A 19,793-nucleotide genomic window follows, 5' to 3' on the forward strand; every position below is an offset into this window, starting at 1 on the left:
AAGTTCTGACTGATGTGAAATTACAAAAATTCAGATTTCCAGATGGACTACTCCCAATTTGTCACTGCTATGAAATTTATCTATTTTGTCTCCTTTATTCAACGACGTTAGCAAAATTGTTGACAACATTTTATATTTAGAAAGTTATATGCATAGATTTTAAACAATCCAAGTCCCGAAGTATTATAGACTTTTCCGTAAAATTGTAAACATTTAGAAAATTATATATTTCCGGATAGGAAATTCATACCGATTTACACTTACTGCTTCATAGCAGTGCATATTTCTCGTTTTAGCAAGACCAGCACGACGTTGACGAAATTATGAGAAATTTTGCACAAAACGGTGTTCTAACAGATGGAAATTGAATGTAGTAAAAATCTAATTTTCAAAATCCTCGTAAAAGTTTTCACTGAAAACTTTTCAGTGAGATAAATTAACCAAATCTATTCGCCACCTATTACAATTTTTTTTACAAATTTTCAAAACTGGAGCATTACTATGAAATCCAATCCATAAACAAAATACGCTCAACGCTCAATGAGCCGGACCCACTTTAATCTTAATCTTTACACACAACAAATGTGTGTAAAGATTACACATGGAAATTTAACCCAGTAAAAATCAAATTTTCAAAATGTTCATCAAACTTTTCAAATTCTCAAAATGTTAATCAAAGTGTGCTTAATTAATTAAAATTCATCCACCATTTGTTCCACTATATTTTTTAAAATTTCCAAAACTGGAGCAGTACTACGTATGAAATCCAATCCATAAACAAAACGCTCAACGAACCGGACCCACATTAATCTTAATCTTTACATACAACAAACTACACAGAGAAGAATGAATGATGCATTTTTATTCCATTTCTAAACACACCCTGCAATTTTCCTGGACTGGATGCTTACTTGAATGCAGGAGCAAGTCTATTTTAAGCACAACGAACGATTTAAGGGACCATCTGGCCCTTGCTTCCTTCCTTCACTGCGAACCGTGTCATGTTCATGTTCACATTCTCTCCGTTTCATTTATGGATGGATGTGTTTTCCGTTTCGTTTTGTGTGCGCGATGATGATGGTGAATCCGTCCATTCTTTCAGAAATATATTTACGAAACGATGCCTGCACTAAACCCGTGACGATGGAAGGATGGATATATGTATGCATGTGGCATAGTAGCGAATGCTTGTTACACGATATGGCACAAAAGAAAGAAAGGACTGATTCGAAACCCGTATTAAATTCATATTCATGCCAAGATTCTCTTCTCATCGAGGAGAAGAATATGTATGTAATTTTCATGATAATAATGACGTAGTTCTGGTAGGAACGAGTGGAATAATAATAGATGGGGATATTTTTAAATATGCAAAATTTCAGTAAAAAATATACTTTCAGGAAACTAAACAAATTTTTGTACTTTGTGTTATAATAAAATAATAATGCAGTTTCAGGTGTGGTGTAATAATAGATTTGGATATTTTTAAATATGCAGAATTTCATGAAAAGAACGCATTTTCATGAAATTTGAATATTTAAAATCTGATTTTTAATAACAGTTTAAGGAGTGGAACAGTAAATTTGGATCTTTTTAAAACATGCAAAATTTCTGCTTTCTCTCTCCCAGCATATTAATTATTGACACGAAATTTTTACCGGACAAACATTTTTTACCGGAGATACGGTAGCTTGTCCCATTTTTGTACATTTTTTACTACGTAGACCTTGAATTTTTGTATGTAATAATGGGAAAGGAAGGGATGCAATTTTGATTGGAAGTGGTGGTGGTGGAGCTGGGACAGGATGTTTTTTTTTAAACGTAACATGAAAGCTGTTGAACATAATTGGTTTATTTTCTGTTTCATGCAACCACTTGAAGTTCTTTGTTGTGCGAAAACGGGACGAGATTTGGACGCAACCCTCGCAGAAAAATTCGCATAAACTGAACCGTTTCATACGTATGAATTTCATTTCCATTTCATATCCGCAATTGGCATTTTGTTTTTAATGGTTTGTTTGTGTCCTATATTGCATCGCAGACTGTGTACCGTACACTTTCAAGACTAATCCAAATCTACGACGAGGCTAGACGGGGGAGCAGACTTGCAGACTTTTTATGGCTTCCATACTGCCAAATAGCGAACGAACGAGGGTGAAACGCGTATAGGCGACGCAAAGGTGTAAAGCCCCCTCGTAAAGTTGTTGTTGTTGTTTTTGTTTGTAGTGGATTTTTATCCCACAGATGTCAAAATCATGGTGCAAATTCAGGTCAGATTTTGCAAAAATCGTAAAAATTTAGAGTAACGGAATATGTCTTACCTTCTTTTCCGTGAGTTTGTCACATCTCCGCATTTTACAGATTTGGTGGCTAAAAATTAGACAAAGTATTAGATAAAAATTGTTTAAATAGGGCAACAATTTTACAAATTGAGTTAACAAAATTTTATGCAAAAGTTGACTGAAAAGGAGCAAATTTGGATGAAACAGTGTGTAAAATTCATCAACAATTTGAAACTTGAGTGAGCAATTCATGAAAAACTTAAAAATTGGCGTAAAGTTCAGAAACTTTGCATTAAAAAATTTCAAACTTGCTTTCGAAAATCAAAATTTCCTAAACTTCTCAAATTTTCCCCCACTCAACTGACCTCTTATCATTTCTGCAGGGTGCACAATCTCCACAATTGTCCTTCCTCTGACACCCCGTGCACTCTCCGCAACGCTTCCTCTTCTTCTTGACCGGCTTGTCGAGACCTGACTCGATGTCCATCCCGCCGCCACCACCGCCTCCCATCCCGTGAAGACCACCACCACCATTGTGCGGGTTGTGATGCCCGCCCCCTCCATTCATCCCGCCACCACCACCGTTCATCCCCCCGTTCCCATTCCCCGGGTTTCCCAGCCTCCTGTGCGGATTGTGGTAGTCCGAATCGGTGGAAGAAACTGAGCTGACTTGAGGGTCGAGGTGGTCGTTCGGATGGATAATGTTGAGCCCTTGGTGTTCCATGGGGGCGGAGGAGGACGACGTCGTCCCACCCGCGGAGGAGGAAGAAGCAGGTCCACCGTTTTTGCGCTTCCGGTTCACGACACGTTTCGGGGTGGTTGTAATGCCTGGAGAAGAAGGTAAGAAATTTAATTTTTTACTGTGGGGATTTATGCTAGGTTTAACGTAGGAGGCGATGGTTATCATTAAAATCGTCAAAATTAGGGCGTTTTAATCATTTCTCAGCTCTGGGAATTTATTCTAAAATTCTGGACGACAAATTTGAAATCGAATGACAGGGAGTCTTTTAAGCCAGTTTCGATGAGTTCCAAGTTTCTGAATGCTTTTTAAACTTGAGATCAAAAACTGTCAAAATCTGGAGTGTACATTTTAAAAAATTTGTGACAATGCTACCTGAAAATATTACTCTTTTGACATAAAACTCTGTATTTTGAAAAATTTACATAAAAGTCATATATTTTGAAACGATTATCGGTTATATTAAAAATTTTGTTAAATTGGAGATAAGTATTTGTTTCATATATGTGCACATTTTCATGCTTTTTTGTTACTTGTGGTCCAGACTGATTTTTAGATTGGTGGGTATTTCGAAACTTTAAAGTGATGAAGGATGCTATTTTAATAAGACGACAAGGAATCATACATGTTCACATTCATTCATTTAATGATGAATGAATAAATTATTCGTTCAATTTTCAAAAATTGAATGAATATTAAATGAATATTTTATTCTGGCTTTTTAACAAATGAATATTGAATGAATATCTATTAAATTCGTGTGAATGAATAATGAATGAGTATTTTTTCATCATTCGTTTTTTGCTCAATGCTTAATACATAGGGAAAGTTGAGAAATTCATCTAATGCTGTGAATTTTGAATAAAATGAATAATGAAGGAATGGTGAATAATGAATAAATGCTGAATAATTAATGAATATTTTATTACAACTTATGAATGAGTGAATAAGGAATGAATATTTTTTTCAAGGCTTTGAATGAATGAACCTTGAATGAATAAATATTTTTTGAACATGTATGCAAGGAATGCTGACCTGATATTATTACTAGCAATAATGTTACCACGTTGTTATAAAATTATGGACTTTGAAACATTGCAAAAATAGAATAAAAGTCTATTTTGAAGCGAGTAGTAACTGAATACTTGAGATCAAAAACTGTCAAAATCTGGAGTGTACATTTTTAAAAATTTGGCAACGACCTGCTCTAGAAATTCTTCGTCCAGAATTTTAAAATAAATTTCTAGAGTCGAGAAATGATCAAAAATGTGCTGATTATGGCGCAAGTTAGGAAAAATTTTGATACCATTTAGCATGACGCCATTCCCATTATTATTCGTGCCCGGGGAACACTGGTTCTGCTCCAGTTTGACGAGCGGGCTGTGTTGTTGACCACCCACGACGTGGCCATTGTTGAGGTTGAGCTGGTGACCGCCTTGGTGCAGGTGGAGCTGACCAGAGCCGTGGTTGTGAAGCATGTTCGGGTTCACGGCGATAAGGTGGGTTTCGATCGGGTGGAGGTGCTCGTTACCTGAGTGTGCAGATTAATTATTGACCATGTGACTATCATCTATGCAAAATAGTTTCTGACCACGAGACTATCATGCAAATTAACTACCACGTGTTTTGCAAATTAATTATTGACCACGTGCTATGCAAATAAAGTACTAACCACATCGCGTAAATTAATTCTAAAATTTCCTCACCCGGCAAAATCCCCGCGCCATGCAGATACTTTGGCATGTTGATATTGATATGCGGCGGGGGTGGTGGGGGTCCTCCGTGATGCTGCTGCCCTTCATGTCCGCCATGATGCTGATGCAAAATGAGCCCATCCGTCGTTCCCCCATTATGTCCCCCCTTCCCATTCGTAATATGCAACAAGTGCGGCACCCCGACCAACTCTTGGAGCTGAATCGTGCCTCCCTGATGGTGCTGAAGGTGATGATGCTGATGCGGCTGGAGCGTCGAAAACGTCACGTTTCCTCCACCCCCTCCCCCACCATTCGGGGCAAAGTGATGTTGCTGCTGTTGCTGAATCTGTATCTGTTGCTGCTGCTGCTGGTGATGTCCGTGCCCATTCGTCGGTCCCCCACCACCCCCATTCACCATCGGATTATGATGCGGAGATTGTAGGGCTTGCTGCTGCTGCTGTTGGTGCGGGTGCTGCTGCTGGGGAGGAGCCGAAATAAGCTGACCAAATTGGACCTGTCCCGGGGAAAAGATCTGAATGTGACCGCCCCGCCCATCATCTAAAAACTGGTGGGGGACTGGATTCCCTTGGTGGTGCTGGTAGAGGAGGGTGTGATGCCCGTTTCCCGTGGGGGCTCGGTTGGCCGGGAGGGTGTGGAAAGACGGCAACGAGGATGTCGCGGTGGTCGTCGGGGTCGAGGAAGAGTCGGAGAGCAGCATCGTGCTCGTGGTCGTTGGGGGGTCGAGGAAGGGGTTAAATTGTGACTGGAACGAGGGCAGGGTGAGCTTTTGGGAGGAAAAGGAGTCGCCAAACGCGGGGAACACGTTGGTCAGCGGGGTCAAGGTCGTGGGGCTTTTGTCGGACGGGGAGGAGTTGTTGTTGGTGGAGGAGATTCCGTTCTCCGGGGTGGCGGAGGGGGCGGGGTGAGTCGACGAGGGGGGGACGGTGGATGCCGACGTGGAGGAAGTGGGTGACTGGTGGGTCGTGGTGGAGGAGGAGGTTTGGTCGGGTTTTTCCCAGGGGCGGTAAGGGTCCGTGGAGTCGAGGGAGCGGGAGTCGATAAGTCGGGCGGTGAGGGAGGGACCTCCACCTCCGATTATTTCGCCCGGATATGTCGATAAGTTCAAGTCCCAGTGGGTCAACTCGGCGTAACGGATTTCGGAAAAGGCGTCGGATAAGCGGGACCCTGGAGAAAATAGGGGGGTGAAATTAGAAAGGGGTGGAATGAGGGGATATTTTTGAAGAATGATAAAAAATTTGATAATAATGGGGCTAAAGGGACTCCCTAAAATTTTCAAGTGCGTCGAAAATCTTGTAAAAATTCAAATAATTAAGATTTAAAATGAACCTAAATTTTTGCATTTTCATAAAAAATATTCGTAAATTATCAAATTGTTGTAAAAAATTTGCTAACAATCGAACTAAAACTCTCCCAAAAATTTTCAAATTCGTCAATAAATCCTGTAAAGTCAGCCAAAACTTATAATAAAATCAACACTTTTTTTACAAATCTGTCAAAAAACATTAAAAATCATCATATTCTCTTTAAAAAACTTGTCCAAAAAAATCCTTTTCTCACCAAGCCCCTCACCCTCGCCAAAGGTGAAGAGGGAAGGAAGGCCGGAGGAGTTAGAGTTATTCGAGGTTGGCGAACTGGACGCTGGAGCGGATTTGAGAAGCGTCAAGTGCGTCGTGTGATGCCCGTTGGGCGCCGTGGACGAGGAGAGTTCGGTGAGATGGATGTCACCTCCCCCACCGCCGCCGGTACTGGAGGAGCTGCTGCCAGTGGTCACACCCCCGCCGCCCCCACCGTTCACTTTGGAGGCGAAGGCGTTGTTGGTGTAGTTGGCGTGGTGGTGGTTGTGGGGTGATAGTGCCCCACCGCCTTGCTCACTCATGCTGGACCACCTCACAAAGGATGGGGGCGCATCCCTCCACCAACCTGTCAATCAAACAAGGCAACGATTCTCAAAAAATCCAAATTTTTCACATATTTTTGAACTGAGGTAAAAAATTACGGAGATTTTTCGCTCAAAGTTTCGCAAAACGAATGCATAGTTTTCAAAATTCGACGTCTCAATTTTCCAAATATTTTTTAACTTCAGGGAAGAAAATGATGAAAAATAAATAGTGTGTCGCTGAAAATTTCTCAAAAACAATGCATTTTTTTCAAAATTCCCCGTCTCCATTTTATAAAAAAATTATACAAAAAAATTTCACCATAAAAATTTCCAAATCCAGATTTTCTTTTACATACATAAATTCCAAATGACAAAAAGCTTAGGGAAAATCTATATACACCGAAAACCAGACGATGCAGTTGTTCCTTCAATTTTAAACTGTTACAACGGCTTAGAAAATGTCTCAAGTTACAAAAGTTTTAAGTGACAGCTCGCTTCAAAATAAGACTTTCATTCTATTTTTGAAATGTTTCAAAGTCCATGAATTTTTAAAACTTTGCACACAATGTGTAAATCAATATTTCCAGACAACAAGGATTGAGCATATATTTTTTTAGTCAACCATGACCTACCAAAGGATAAAATGTATCCTTCATCACTTTAAAGTTTCAAAATACCCAATCCCAAAAACCAAAAAAATAACAAAAAAAAAGAGATGAAAATGCTTATCTTCATTTAACCAAACTTTTAAGTGACTACTCGCTTCAAAATAGACTTTTATTCTATTTTTGTACTGTTGCAAAGTCCATAATTGAATAGCAACTGTGTAATAATATTAGCAGGAATAATTTCAGGTGCCCATCCTCTATACACTTCCATTTTTAATAAAAATAGCATTATTCATCACTTTAAGCTTTCAAAAAAAAACAATTTCAGAGACCAATCTGGTTCAATGCATGGACTAAAATTAATAAAAAAAGAACATGAAAATGTGCACATAACATATAACAAATGCTTATCTCTAATTTAGAAAAACTTTTAATTTAACTGACAACTCATTTCAAAATACGACTTTTTCTTAATTTTTAAAAGTATCATAGTTTTATTTTAACTATGTTACAAAATTTGTAACAGTAATATTTTCCGGTGGTAGCACTCATTTTGCAGCCACGACCTACGACACAAAAAACTGGTTCCCTTATAAAAATAGCATCATTCATCATCACTTTAAAGTTTCAAAATATCCAATCCCAAAAACCAATCAATCCATCCAGTGACTAAAATTAACAAGAGAAGTCTCAAGTCTCAAAAGGCACGAAAATCCTGAACAAATGCTGCTTATCCTCATTTCAGCCTAACCCGCACACACGCCCTGCAGCTGTCCCTTCATTCATACCAAACATGTTCAGCGAAACGGCTCAATTTTAAAGTTTTGTTCAACAATAAGTCTATTTTATTTTCAGGGGAGAAAAAGTATTACAAGTTTTTCAAAATTATTTTCAAAATGAAAATTTTTCAACTGTCAGATCTCAACGACAATTTTAATTGTTTCTGAAGTATGCAATTGTTTTATTTAAAAGATATCGCAGCCGATTGACTGAAATGGGCCGTAAAAATTACAGAATCATACACTATTGCCAGTAAATGTTGGCGAATGAAGATAAGTGCCCGACAATTTCATGAATTAGTTTCTAGGAAATTTTGAAAATATCAATCGCATTATTCTATTTGGGAAAAAATTTGTAAAATGCAATTGCATATTAATCTCGCAAAAATTCCGAACTACATTTTGAGAAATTTTGAAACTTTGCAATAATACATAACTCGATAAAAATATAAATTCTGCAAATTATTTTCTAACCAGTCTCAACGCCAATAGTGATATTTTGGAGAAATATGAAATTCAAAGTAATAATAAAAGGTGGAAGTGGTGGAACAACCTATTTTCCAATCTATTTAGAAAAGTCGAGTTTTATAAATATTTCTTGTTGCACAATGGCGAGTGTGAATTTTGTCCAGTAAGAAATATTTGTAAAACTCGCCGCAGCCGGAATCACACCTGTCCTTCTTCACTTCCTTCCTTTAAACGCCAACTCCTCTGCCATGCCATACGCACGCTGTAATAATACTGGAAACGTGTAAGAGCCATTATTTATTGCGAGGATGTGGCCTGGCTAAAAATTTCCAGTCGTCGTTCCTTTCTGGCTACAAAATTCCCTTGAAGGCCCATGAAAAATATGTACTTATGTACGCATTTTAATACAGGACACAGTTGTGCATCTGTGTATTACAATACTCGTATTTATGTATGTACATGTGTAAAAGTAGAGACTTGGAAAATACAAATATGCAGCCGTTTTCTTCTTCCAAACTGTTCATCATTATCAGAGAGGCAGAATTTCCGTCAGAATTAGATTTGTACTTGTGCTAGGGAATTTAGATATTTATGGCATAGCTTATTTGACCAGAATTTAAATTTGTATGTATTTATGTTACACGTACTAAATAAATAGCCTGGGAATAAATGCCATGCCCAAAACGCCACGAATTTATTTTCATGCCCAAAATTCAGAGAATTTTATAACTCAATAAATGTCCAGGGAATAAATGGCATGCCCAAAACATTTATCTTGACGCCCAAAATGTCGAGAATATGTGAACCCTGTGCATTGTACAACTCTACATACTCAGAAATTTTGAGTCAGAATTTATTCTCACTTGGAAAAATATGTAAGGGCCGTGCTGTCAATAATACCAAACTATATAATAATACCAGTCTTTTTCTTTTTGGACAACATGTGGCCGACAGCGTGGCTTTCGCTCCATCATCAATTTCATTTCTCTCAAGTGACAGTTGTCTTCTTGGAGAAGTATGAAATTTTTAGACGGTAATTAGCTCAGTTAATATGAATGCCTGGATGGTTGGAAAAAGTGCTGGCTGGTGGTAAGTAATTTGAAACTTCAGATTAAAATTTAGTACAAATTTGAACTTCATTTTTGAAAATTGCCCTCATAAAATTTATATCGCCACAATTTTTCCATAAGTCGTAACACCCTAACTTTCGATTGCGCAAATACAGAGGAATAAACATTTGACACCGATTTAATTGTGAAAGTTTAACAGTTTGTTAAATAATTTTTGAATTATTATTATATTGAAATATTCGAAGATCGTAAATCTCAAAAATTGCAAAATTACCTCATTTCTGGAAATTCCATAGGACAATTTTTCAATTTAAATTTTCAATTGGTTTTACATCCCCAATTTTTGATTTGATCTGACTCACTCACTCACTCACTGGTGAAAACGTGGAGAAAACAAAATCTCATAAAATGTGCATGTACGCACGTACGTCGAGCTGGTGAAAATCCAATCCAAATGGACAAAGATTCTCTCTTCTCTCCCGTTTATTTGTCCATGGATCAAATCCCTGGAGAAATTTTATTTAGCATGATCACAAATAAAACCCGGGTAGCCGATGGTAATAAGCCGACTACACTGGTGCCATTACAAATAAAGTATTCCGATGCGTCATCCTCCAGTGAGCAGTGGCCGCGGAAGCCGTGGGGACATTAACATTGTAGGATAGGGTTTATATAACATGGGCAGATGGTGGAATAACCGTGGGAACATTGCCCCTCTGTCCCCACGCTTCTGCGGTCACTTTAAGTGAGTACTGGAGAAGAACTGGCCGGAATTTCCCAAAGTTCGTGACCATTTTCTCCCCGATTTTCGGGTAAAACCTATGATTCACCGGGGTTTTTTATTTTCATGGCGAAACTGCGTATGTACAAAAATAATGCGATATGCTTTAAACGTGAGGTTGGTTGGTAACAAATTTTCACACCTTTCGAACCACTTTCTCGTGGAAAGCTGGATATCAAAATTATGTATGTACGAAACACAAGTAAAATATGAAAAGTATGAAGGTTTTCAAATTTATCAATATAGCAAAACAAACATTATTTTGTACAAATTAAGCAAAAATATAATATTCTCATTTTTAAAAATTCAAACTTCACCTTTTCATCCATCCATCTCGAAAATAAAGTTCGCCTTCCTCATAATTATTAAAATCGACGTGATAATCACTTCTGCTCAGTGCTCTGCCAGTCGTGATTTCACTTTCCAGAATGAAACTCTATTTACACTGTCCGACCATGAAAACTTTTCCATGGCATGGAAAACCTGTTCCTTCCACGTGAGAGGCAGATGAAGAGATAAAAATGGAATGAAATTCTTCTTCTCCAGGAAGAAAAAAAATCTATCCTCTGCTTCTTCTTCTCCGTCAAGTACGAACGTATGCACAGTCAAAGGGTGAAGAGGAGACCTTGACTTTGAAGATGCAAGAAAAATTATTTCGTCCAGCGAGCCTACCTTAACCTCAAGATTATTAGTACCCTTTTCCTGCTCAGGCCTTGAAGACCTTGAACATTATATGTAGTAAATACAAAGTAGTACATACACTCTAAATAATTCCGGTGACAAAATTCTAAGGGTAAAATTATTCACCTACAAATTCCATCTGAAAATTTGATTAAATTTCTTGGACGTTTTCATTCATTGTAGCATTTTTCATGTAACAATCTCAACAAAACTAAAATTTGCATTTTTCCTGAAAACTACTATAAATGTTAATTTCTTTTATTCTGGAATACTTTATTCGCTGTCGGATATATTTTTTTATCTCACCCTACAAAAACTCCTTAGAAGAAATATCTATCAATAGTTTGTTTAATATCGATTTAAAATTGATTTAAATTTGTTGGAAGCTTTTACAAGAAAAAAAACATAGCGACTATTTTGTTACCAGATTATTTGCAGTGCAAGTATTGTGGACGGATTGAGATAAGGGCTATTTATACCTTCGTAGCATACATAGTCCGTCTGGCCGATTTGTTAATAATGCTTGGTTCATATATAGGTACACACATTCCTATTTTTATGTAATACCTTATTCCTTCCAGCCGTACTAACCAACTAAGGAACTGAGGATGAGTACATACATATATGGAGAACTTCATTCTTTAATAGTTTTACTGCCCAGCTTTTACTTTCGTTCAACTCTTACGTGGAGGGAGGGAGGGAGTCTCAGAGGGTCGTAATTTTTTTCTGTTTGCGTGTTGTTGTTGTATCTTCTCAACATTTTTATACTTCGTCTTGTCATTCTCAAGTCTTGACAAAAATTGGAAAAAGAAAGTTGAAGGAATGAATTTCAGGCTTAAAAAATGTAAATTTATTAAATATTAGAAAATTCTTAATTGTCTTGATTTAGACGCGGATTAAGAAAACTTTTCAGAAATTTTATGTCAAATATTTATAAAATAGATTTCTTGTGGCTGGGAGTGTTTGCAGTAAATTAAAAACTGTTACAAAATGTATGTACTAAAAAAATAAAACAGTTTGGCTTCTTATTTCCAAATAATTTTAGCAAAAATGGTGAATTGTTATTTAATCTGATTGATGAAAAAAAATGTAATCATTGAAGATTTCTATAAGACAAGAATTTGCCACAAATTTAGAAAATGTATGTAACGAAAATAACACTGTCATTCTCAATACTTCACAAAAATTGCACAAAAAGTTACAGGAATGAAGTTCAGGTCTAAAAACCCGCAGGCTTGAGAAAATTATTACCTGGATTTTATGTGTTTGATTTAGACGCCGACTGAGAAAAAAATTCAGAAATTTTGTTTGAAATATACATAAATCAGATTGATTCCATTGCCTCGCGACCGCATATTTTCGCAAAAGTCCGTAGAAACGTTGTTACAAAATTTATGTAACAAGAATAAAATATTCAGTTTAATTATTTCCAAATTTCTTTAATCAAAAATGGCGAATTGTTTAATGTATGTACTTGGAATGATTTTTTTTCGAAAATATTAATCACTGAAATTTTTTGCCGTAAATTTACAAAATTTACGTAATAAAAATAACACAGTAAAATATTTTGTTTTTATTATTTAGTTGCAAGTCATCTAGTTTTATTTTATCCCAACTTTTTTGTATCATTTTTCACTTCCCTTAGTCAATCTTGGCCGAGTTGTGAACCTGGCTTTTGTTTGTGGTGGTCGCCGTCTTGGTCGTGGCATTTGGCTGGCTGGTCTACTGACTGACTTGAACGTGAAGTCGTAATCTTCAGATTTTTTCAAGGTTTCCTTTTCTACTTTACTTTCAGTCTCATCCTGAGTCTGTGAATGGCTCAGCCCATTCACTTTTGGATTGCTGGTCGGACTTATGCAACTAAGGAAATTTTACAGATACGCAGACCCATGTTGCGTGTCCATTGTTAAGCTTTCTCAGGTGGTGGTGGTGGTCTTGGTTATGTATTATTCGACAAAAAAAGAAGAAGAATGAGCAGAGCACAAAGGAAACAAAATTATGTAATGTATGTTCAAAATTCAGTCCAGTTTTAGTTTAGGTTAAAATTTAAGTATTTGCACAAATTTTGAGTTCATTTGATGTAGTAATTTTGAGAAAATTTGATACACTCTGGATAATTCGTAAAAAATACTCCAGATTAAATTTTTTTGGATCGCAAATTTGGGTAAAATTTAAATGTTTTTGTAATTGGATAATTGGTTTTACCTATTTAAAATTTGATTGATTTTTTGTTAAATTGAATTTTTTTATAATTCAATACAGCAAAATGTTCGAAATTCTATTCCACAGTTTTATTTTAAATTTTACGAATGACGCATTTATTTTTCACTATGAGACATAAATTGCTGCAAAATTTCCTGATTTTTTAATAATTTGCAAAAGGAAACTTGTATTCAAAATCGGATCAGTTTCATCATTTTATATTTAACTTGACTCTCTGTAAGGCTGAAGTAAATAGAGATCTTTATATAATTCGAGAGGAAAATAGATTTTCAAAACCTTTAAATTCGACTTTTTGCATGGACAAGAAGAAGTTACTGTATAAATAAATTCAGTATTGGTAACAACTACTCATTTCTAACATGCATTCCAATTTTGTAAGTGGGGAAAAGTGTAACTTTTTATTTCGTTTTAAGCCAAATTGTCTCTTTGCTGTCGCACTCTTTGCAACTTTTGAAAGTAAGTGAGTGAAATAAGTTTGTAAAGGCAAAACAGTTTACTTATTTATTTATTTATTTTCTGTCTAAATTTGGCGTTCTTGTGAGAAAACAACGAAATTGTGTACTCGTTCAAAATTGTTAGGTTTCGTTTTAGCCAGTTGACAAAAAAGTGCCTACTTTCCAATAAAGTTTCGCACATTTTACATCATCATTTCTCTCTTCGACTTCATAAAAATAAAACATTTGAACGGTTTCATGCACTGGAAGCATATGTAAACCTGAAGGTTCGTATCAGTTGCCGCGGACAGAGGGACAATGTCCCCAGGGTTGTTCGATATCCCCATCATCTGCCAATGTTATATAAACCCCTCCCTCCTCCATCTCACAATGTTAACGTCCCCAGATGTCCTCACCGCTTCCGCGGCCACTGGTTCGTATGTATGTACATACATATGGTGCCTTTTAACTCATGGTACGTACGCACGTATTATTACGTAACAACAGGCCCAAAACTTCAACCGGCCATAAGTCCCTCTTCCTCCCTAACTTTTACATGTGGATGTATGTACATGGTCCATACTGCACTTTGGTACATATGAACATACTCGGTAATATATAGCACATCGTCAAACATCATCACAATCTATTTGGTTGGGTTCCCTTCAGTACATGAACAAAGTTAAGCCATGCACCAACCTACCAACCTTCCATCCCTTTCGAAATGCAAACTTCCAGCGGAGGAGATGGTCGAAAAAATGAGTAATAAATGTTTTAATGGCAACATATTTATGCTGTATATTCTCTCCAAAAGTTCTAGGCGACAAGTGTCGCAAAATTGAAAAACTGGAAGAGACACGTAACATTGTTTTTTTTTCTGTGTGAAAAATGGTTAACTGAAAATTTCTGACATTTATTTTTGCAAAATAAAATTCTGAATATGCCGAAACATGGAAAAGTCGCACGCAAAACAAATAAATGATAAATAACACTTTCATCTTGTTATCAAAAATAATTGAAATTCAAAATATTTTTTTCAAAATTAAATTCGATATTTCACAAAATGTATGTCTTCCTTATTACGAGAAACAACCGAAATTTGAACCAGAACACAATTTAAGATTTAAGAATTTGATCCAAAATTCTGAAATTGATATCTCCATTTTTTTCATTTCTCTCTCGTTCTAATAGAAAATAATCGAATTACAAACTTGACTGGATTAAAGAGAAAGGAAGAACTGATTGATTCTCCATGAAAAAAAAATCACTCTGCTTCTCCTGTTACCAAAGTGAATTAGGAGTTGACAATGGGACACAAAAGAGGACGTGAAAGTCCAAAGAATGAATTTATCCGACACGTGTGTAAATTTTGATTTAATTTTTTTGAAAAGTTTTATCCTGATAAGATTCAATTTGAAATTTAAATTCGTGTAAGTGAAGCGAGAGCTAATTTACGATTTAATTGAGATTGAAGGGTTTCTTTCCTGCAGAGTTAGAAAAAGTAAGGGTCGATATAATTCTGAGTCCCCCTCGTTAATTGGCCCTATTTAAGCAATCTTGTGGACTATAATTCAGCCAATTTATGATAAAAAAAATCATTAAAAAATTTAAACCTGCGTTGCATAATTTTAATATTTTTCAATTTTTTGAATTTAAAAATTCCAAGTAAATTTTGATCTAATCTGTAAAATGCAGGTAGCAAATGTTGTTTTTAATAAGAATTGTAAGAAGAAACTTGGCTGACTTATCTACCATTGTCAATTTTGAAAGAAATTATAAAAAATCATTTTTGGCAACAAAGTCCGGAAAAAAATAATACAAATTTTAATAATTATTGCAAATCTTGCTTCTTTATGAATTTGCGAATTTGTAAATTGTACTCAATTATTAGAGAGTAAGAGTGTCTAAATTTGAAATTTAAACTTTTCGTAAAAAATTAGAATTGATAAATTTATTTAGTTATGAGTTTACATCCTTAAAATTCGGACTGATTGAATCTCAGGTATGTAAAGTTGACGGCTTGAGAGTATTTTTCAGGATTTTTAACATTTCGAAAGTAGCTAATTAAACTTCTATTTTGATCAATCTTACGATTAGTTTGAATTTAATTAATAATACGTACATATTCCCTTGTAAAAACTCCCAAATTTTAACAATTACTGCGTAATTTTACGAATCGACGAATTTATTTCATGAGGTTTTGCAAATATACCGATACATACATAGATTTGAAATGTCAAATTATAAAGAAAAATGAACTTTCAAAAGTTTAAAATTTTACGATTTACTGAATTGTAAATTTATGCCCGATCTCACAATTAGGCTTACGATACATAGGAAATCGTAGACTGGTAAATTTGTGACTTTATGAGTCACCCATATAAAATTCGGGTTGATTGAATCGGGTGGAAGGAGAGAGTATCCCTTTGATGGCTGGCTGGCAGGATTGTTGGAGAGATTCATTAGAGACAACGGACCGAATTCGGCTTCAGAACAGCGCCTGACAACCCTTTCAACTCAATTCTCTCTCTCTTTCTGATCTAATTCCATTAATGTCTGTCTCAGCCAGCACGCTTATAAATCCACCACCAATTCATTTCTGACATGTAACATTGGACTACCAATTTTTCTACAGTGTGATTTACCAATTTGGTAGTTTGATACAATAATAGTTTATCTTTTAAATTGCCTAAATAGCTGTGATATTTGTACTACTAATTTCATTGGTACTTGGATTTTGTTACCGGATCAGTAATAGGTTAGAGGCTAATATGACTAAATAAGATGTGATATGTTACACCAAATGGTGACTTATTTACGTTGGAGTATACTTGATAACACATATTTTTATATTAATAGTTTTACCAATTTGGTAACAGTTGGTGTTACCCGCTTTCATATTTAATACCGGTGTAAATTTGGTAAATATATTTGTCACCAATTTGACTAAAATCTCGTCCAATTTCGTGCATATTTTTTATCAAATCGGTATCTCCCCACGTACCTTCATAGATTGCATCTTAATATAATAACTTCACATTTTTCCCATTCGGTAGCAAACTTTACCAAATTTTACCAAACTTTACAAAAAACGAGCACAATTCGCTCCCCCATTATTTAGCGTGCCTTTCCAAAGTAAGGAACGTACCAGATCGATTCTTGGATGTCACATGTGATGTCAGAAAGCAAGTGAATGTATGTTGTTAATAAAACATCAATTGGATAACATCGCTCCCGTTCCTCTGTCATTTCTTAATCATAAATACGGTAATAAATATCTGAATAATAATGACAGGCTTGGAATAATGAAAGCAATATCGAATCACAAACTGTCCCCGGAATAACAATAAAACAAAATCGGACGAAAACCAAATCGTGACTGGGACACATTTATATAGTTTCAACTCTTGTTGGGCTTGCACATTAAAAAAAGGTCTCTTTTGTCTTTGGAATCGAATAATGTGATACTTTCTTCTTTGACGTCAGCCCATTATTGTCATTATCTTTCGGGTGCATATGTGGAGAGAGAGAGGGGGGAATTGTGTGTCTAATCTATTCGGGAGAGAGAGATGTGTAGAAAGTGTGTGTTAAATTGAGATGAATGAAAATAAATTAAAATTTTAATAAAAGTTGGCAAATGTAATGTGAGAGATGGGAAGGAAGGATTGGTGGAAATTGGAAATTTTGAATGTTGAAACCAAGTGAGACCTACATCAATAGGTTCAAAATTCAGAAGGAAAACAGATGAATATAAATTAATAGTTTGTAAACGTTGAAATGGTTTTAAATTCAGTAAATTTTGTAAATTCTGGGATATCTTTAAATTTTTAATTTCTGTCAATTTATAAGTTTTCCAGTTTTTTTTTTAATTCTATGAAAGGATCTGCAAAATTCTCTACATTTTTCAATTTTAGTCAACTCCGTGATTTCTCCTAATTCTGTAATGTTTGTTAAAGTTTGAAGCTTGTATAAATTCTATAAATTTTGTACTTTCTGTAACTTCCTTGAAACTTTTCGAACTTCTGTCAGTCAGTCAACCTTGTAATTTCTGTAAATTTTGCAATTTCTGTAAACTCTCCAAATCCTGGAAACTGTAATCTCTCCAGTTCTCTTCATGTAAAATGCGCGGAAATCACTCAAGCAGTAAAAAAAGTACAGTGAAAGTTTACTTAATCGTTCAAATCTCTGAATCCACTGCTTATTACAAGATTCCTAAATTTCCATGTGCAACAAAGTCGAGCTAAACACGGCACTTCATACCAGTCACCACATTCATATCGTACATTTATACGGACATAAAGTAAATACATCCACATGCATGCACACAACTAAAAACTTTTTCCTCTCCAACAATCATCATCGTGGATCCTTCTGCGGAGAGAGAGAGGAGCAGATGCCGTTTATTTTAACGAGATGGAAACCCAGATAAATCATTTTTGTTGCTTATTTCAAGTTCAGGAGCAAAACTTCCAGATGAAACTTATGGCTCCATTCTCATCTCTTCTTTCCTCTCCACTACGTCCTTATATTCGTATATAAACTTCCCTTTAAATGTGACCAAGTGCCTCATGATTCACTATTTTGTGCAATTTTTAAATCATTTTTGTATTTTCAACGGTTTTATTAAATGGAAATTAAGGTACCACAAGAGAGTTGGCAAGGAATTATACCACCCACTTTGATTGTAATTTTCTCAGAAATGATAATAGGTGGGAATTTGGTTCAAATACAAATTTAGTACAAAATATACTGCTCTAAATTTTGGTAAATGTCACCTTTTGCTGTTACTCATACTTACGTATTTATAGCCAAAATAGTCGAACATGATGAAAATTTTTTAAAACGTCCTAGCGTCAAAACCATCCAGAGCACAAATGTGCGACGACTCCCATATCGTGCGAAATAGTTTTACATGGGGAGCATAATGGGTCTCATTTCCATATTGTCTTCCATACTTTTCGAAATAGCATTTCTATACTTGCCCCACCCTATTATTTTATATTTCTAAGGACAAAAATGGTTCACATCTCATTATGTGACACAAATGAGCCCTCAAACCGATTATACACCCTGCAGAAATATATAATGATTCCAAATAACAACCATTATGACCTCAAAGTCCACCCCCTCCATCTCGGGGAGCTCTTAAAAATACCCCAATGACCTTGTCGCTATGCGGAGCCGTACTTCATGTCTTGACTCATTTTCTCTAAAAAATCATGTTGCTAAGTCCAGAAAAAATCGAAATATTCAACCTCTTGTGGTACCTTAAACACATTCAGTATTTCGTTTCCAGCGGGTTTGCCAAGTAGATAAGAAATGCAAGAAAAGCGAGGTGCAAGAAACTGGGAGAAAGTGCAAGAAATATGCGCCATCCAGCCACTCACCGGATGAAGTATAGCGACGGGCGTAGTTTCTTGCGCCTTGCGTTTCTTGCATGTCAAAATACCTGCAAGAAACCACTTTCTTTTAGCTATTTCTTGCAAGTGGTTACCCGATAGAAATGCAAAATGACTAAAATATGACAAATTTTTATATACCAAATGATTTCCATTTACTAATTGTTCATGCAATGCAATTTTTCCATTTTATATCGTCATCAACTCTTATGAAAATGAGAATGAAAAACATGTAAGTGGAAATCCAAAATGACCAAAGTTGCATTAAAGTTTTCCATTTTTTTTATAGAACTGTTGTAATGTGCATAGTAAATGAAAACGAAATAAATACAACTGAACTGAAAAGACTGCGAAATGTGGACCCGAATATGAATCACTTTTCGGATTGGATTAAACTTGATTATGATGACGATGGCACACAGAATTTATTTCATTTTCGTTGCTACACATGTACACACATGGATCCTTACGTCTCCTCTCTTGCTTCGTCACCATCGTCATCATTGATAAGCACGCCACGACCAAATAAATAGATGAAAGCGACTCCGGAAGAGAGAAAGGCGACAAAAAATGAGACAATACGCCTCCTGCATCCCTAATTCCGCACGGCACAATGCAATCTTTAGACAACAGTCGATCCAGTTTGGAGACAAATGCACTAATTTTTCATACTCTAGAATGAAATTTACGTTAATTTAGAGTTTCATACATAACTTGTCAGAAAATTGTCACGAT

The 19,793-nt window shown here is 35.8% G+C and overlaps 1 protein-coding gene across 1 annotated transcript in view; it reads right to left on the reverse strand.

Annotated features, from left to right (window-relative positions):
• Nucleotides 1-19,793, reverse strand: part of LOC110862298 (developmental regulatory protein wetA) — a 38,702-nt gene that overhangs the window by 17,598 nt on the left and 1,311 nt on the right. Inside the window, exons 2-6 of the mRNA XM_022111478.2 lie at nt 6,294-6,656; nt 4,728-5,900; nt 4,328-4,552; nt 2,648-3,110; nt 2,322-2,370 (exon numbers count right to left, since the gene is read on the reverse strand). Of these exons, the coding sequence (XP_021967170.1) occupies nt 2,322-2,370; nt 2,648-3,110; nt 4,328-4,552; nt 4,728-5,900; nt 6,294-6,612 (2,229 nt within the window). The 5' untranslated portion in view covers nt 6,613-6,656. The remainder of the gene's footprint in view (nt 1-2,321; nt 2,371-2,647; nt 3,111-4,327; nt 4,553-4,727; nt 5,901-6,293; nt 6,657-19,793) is intronic.

This window comes from Folsomia candida, unplaced genomic scaffold (assembly GCF_002217175.1).
Source record: "Folsomia candida strain VU population unplaced genomic scaffold, ASM221717v1 Fcan01_Sc054, whole genome shotgun sequence".
NCBI lineage: Eukaryota > Metazoa > Arthropoda > Collembola > Entomobryomorpha > Isotomidae > Folsomia > Folsomia candida.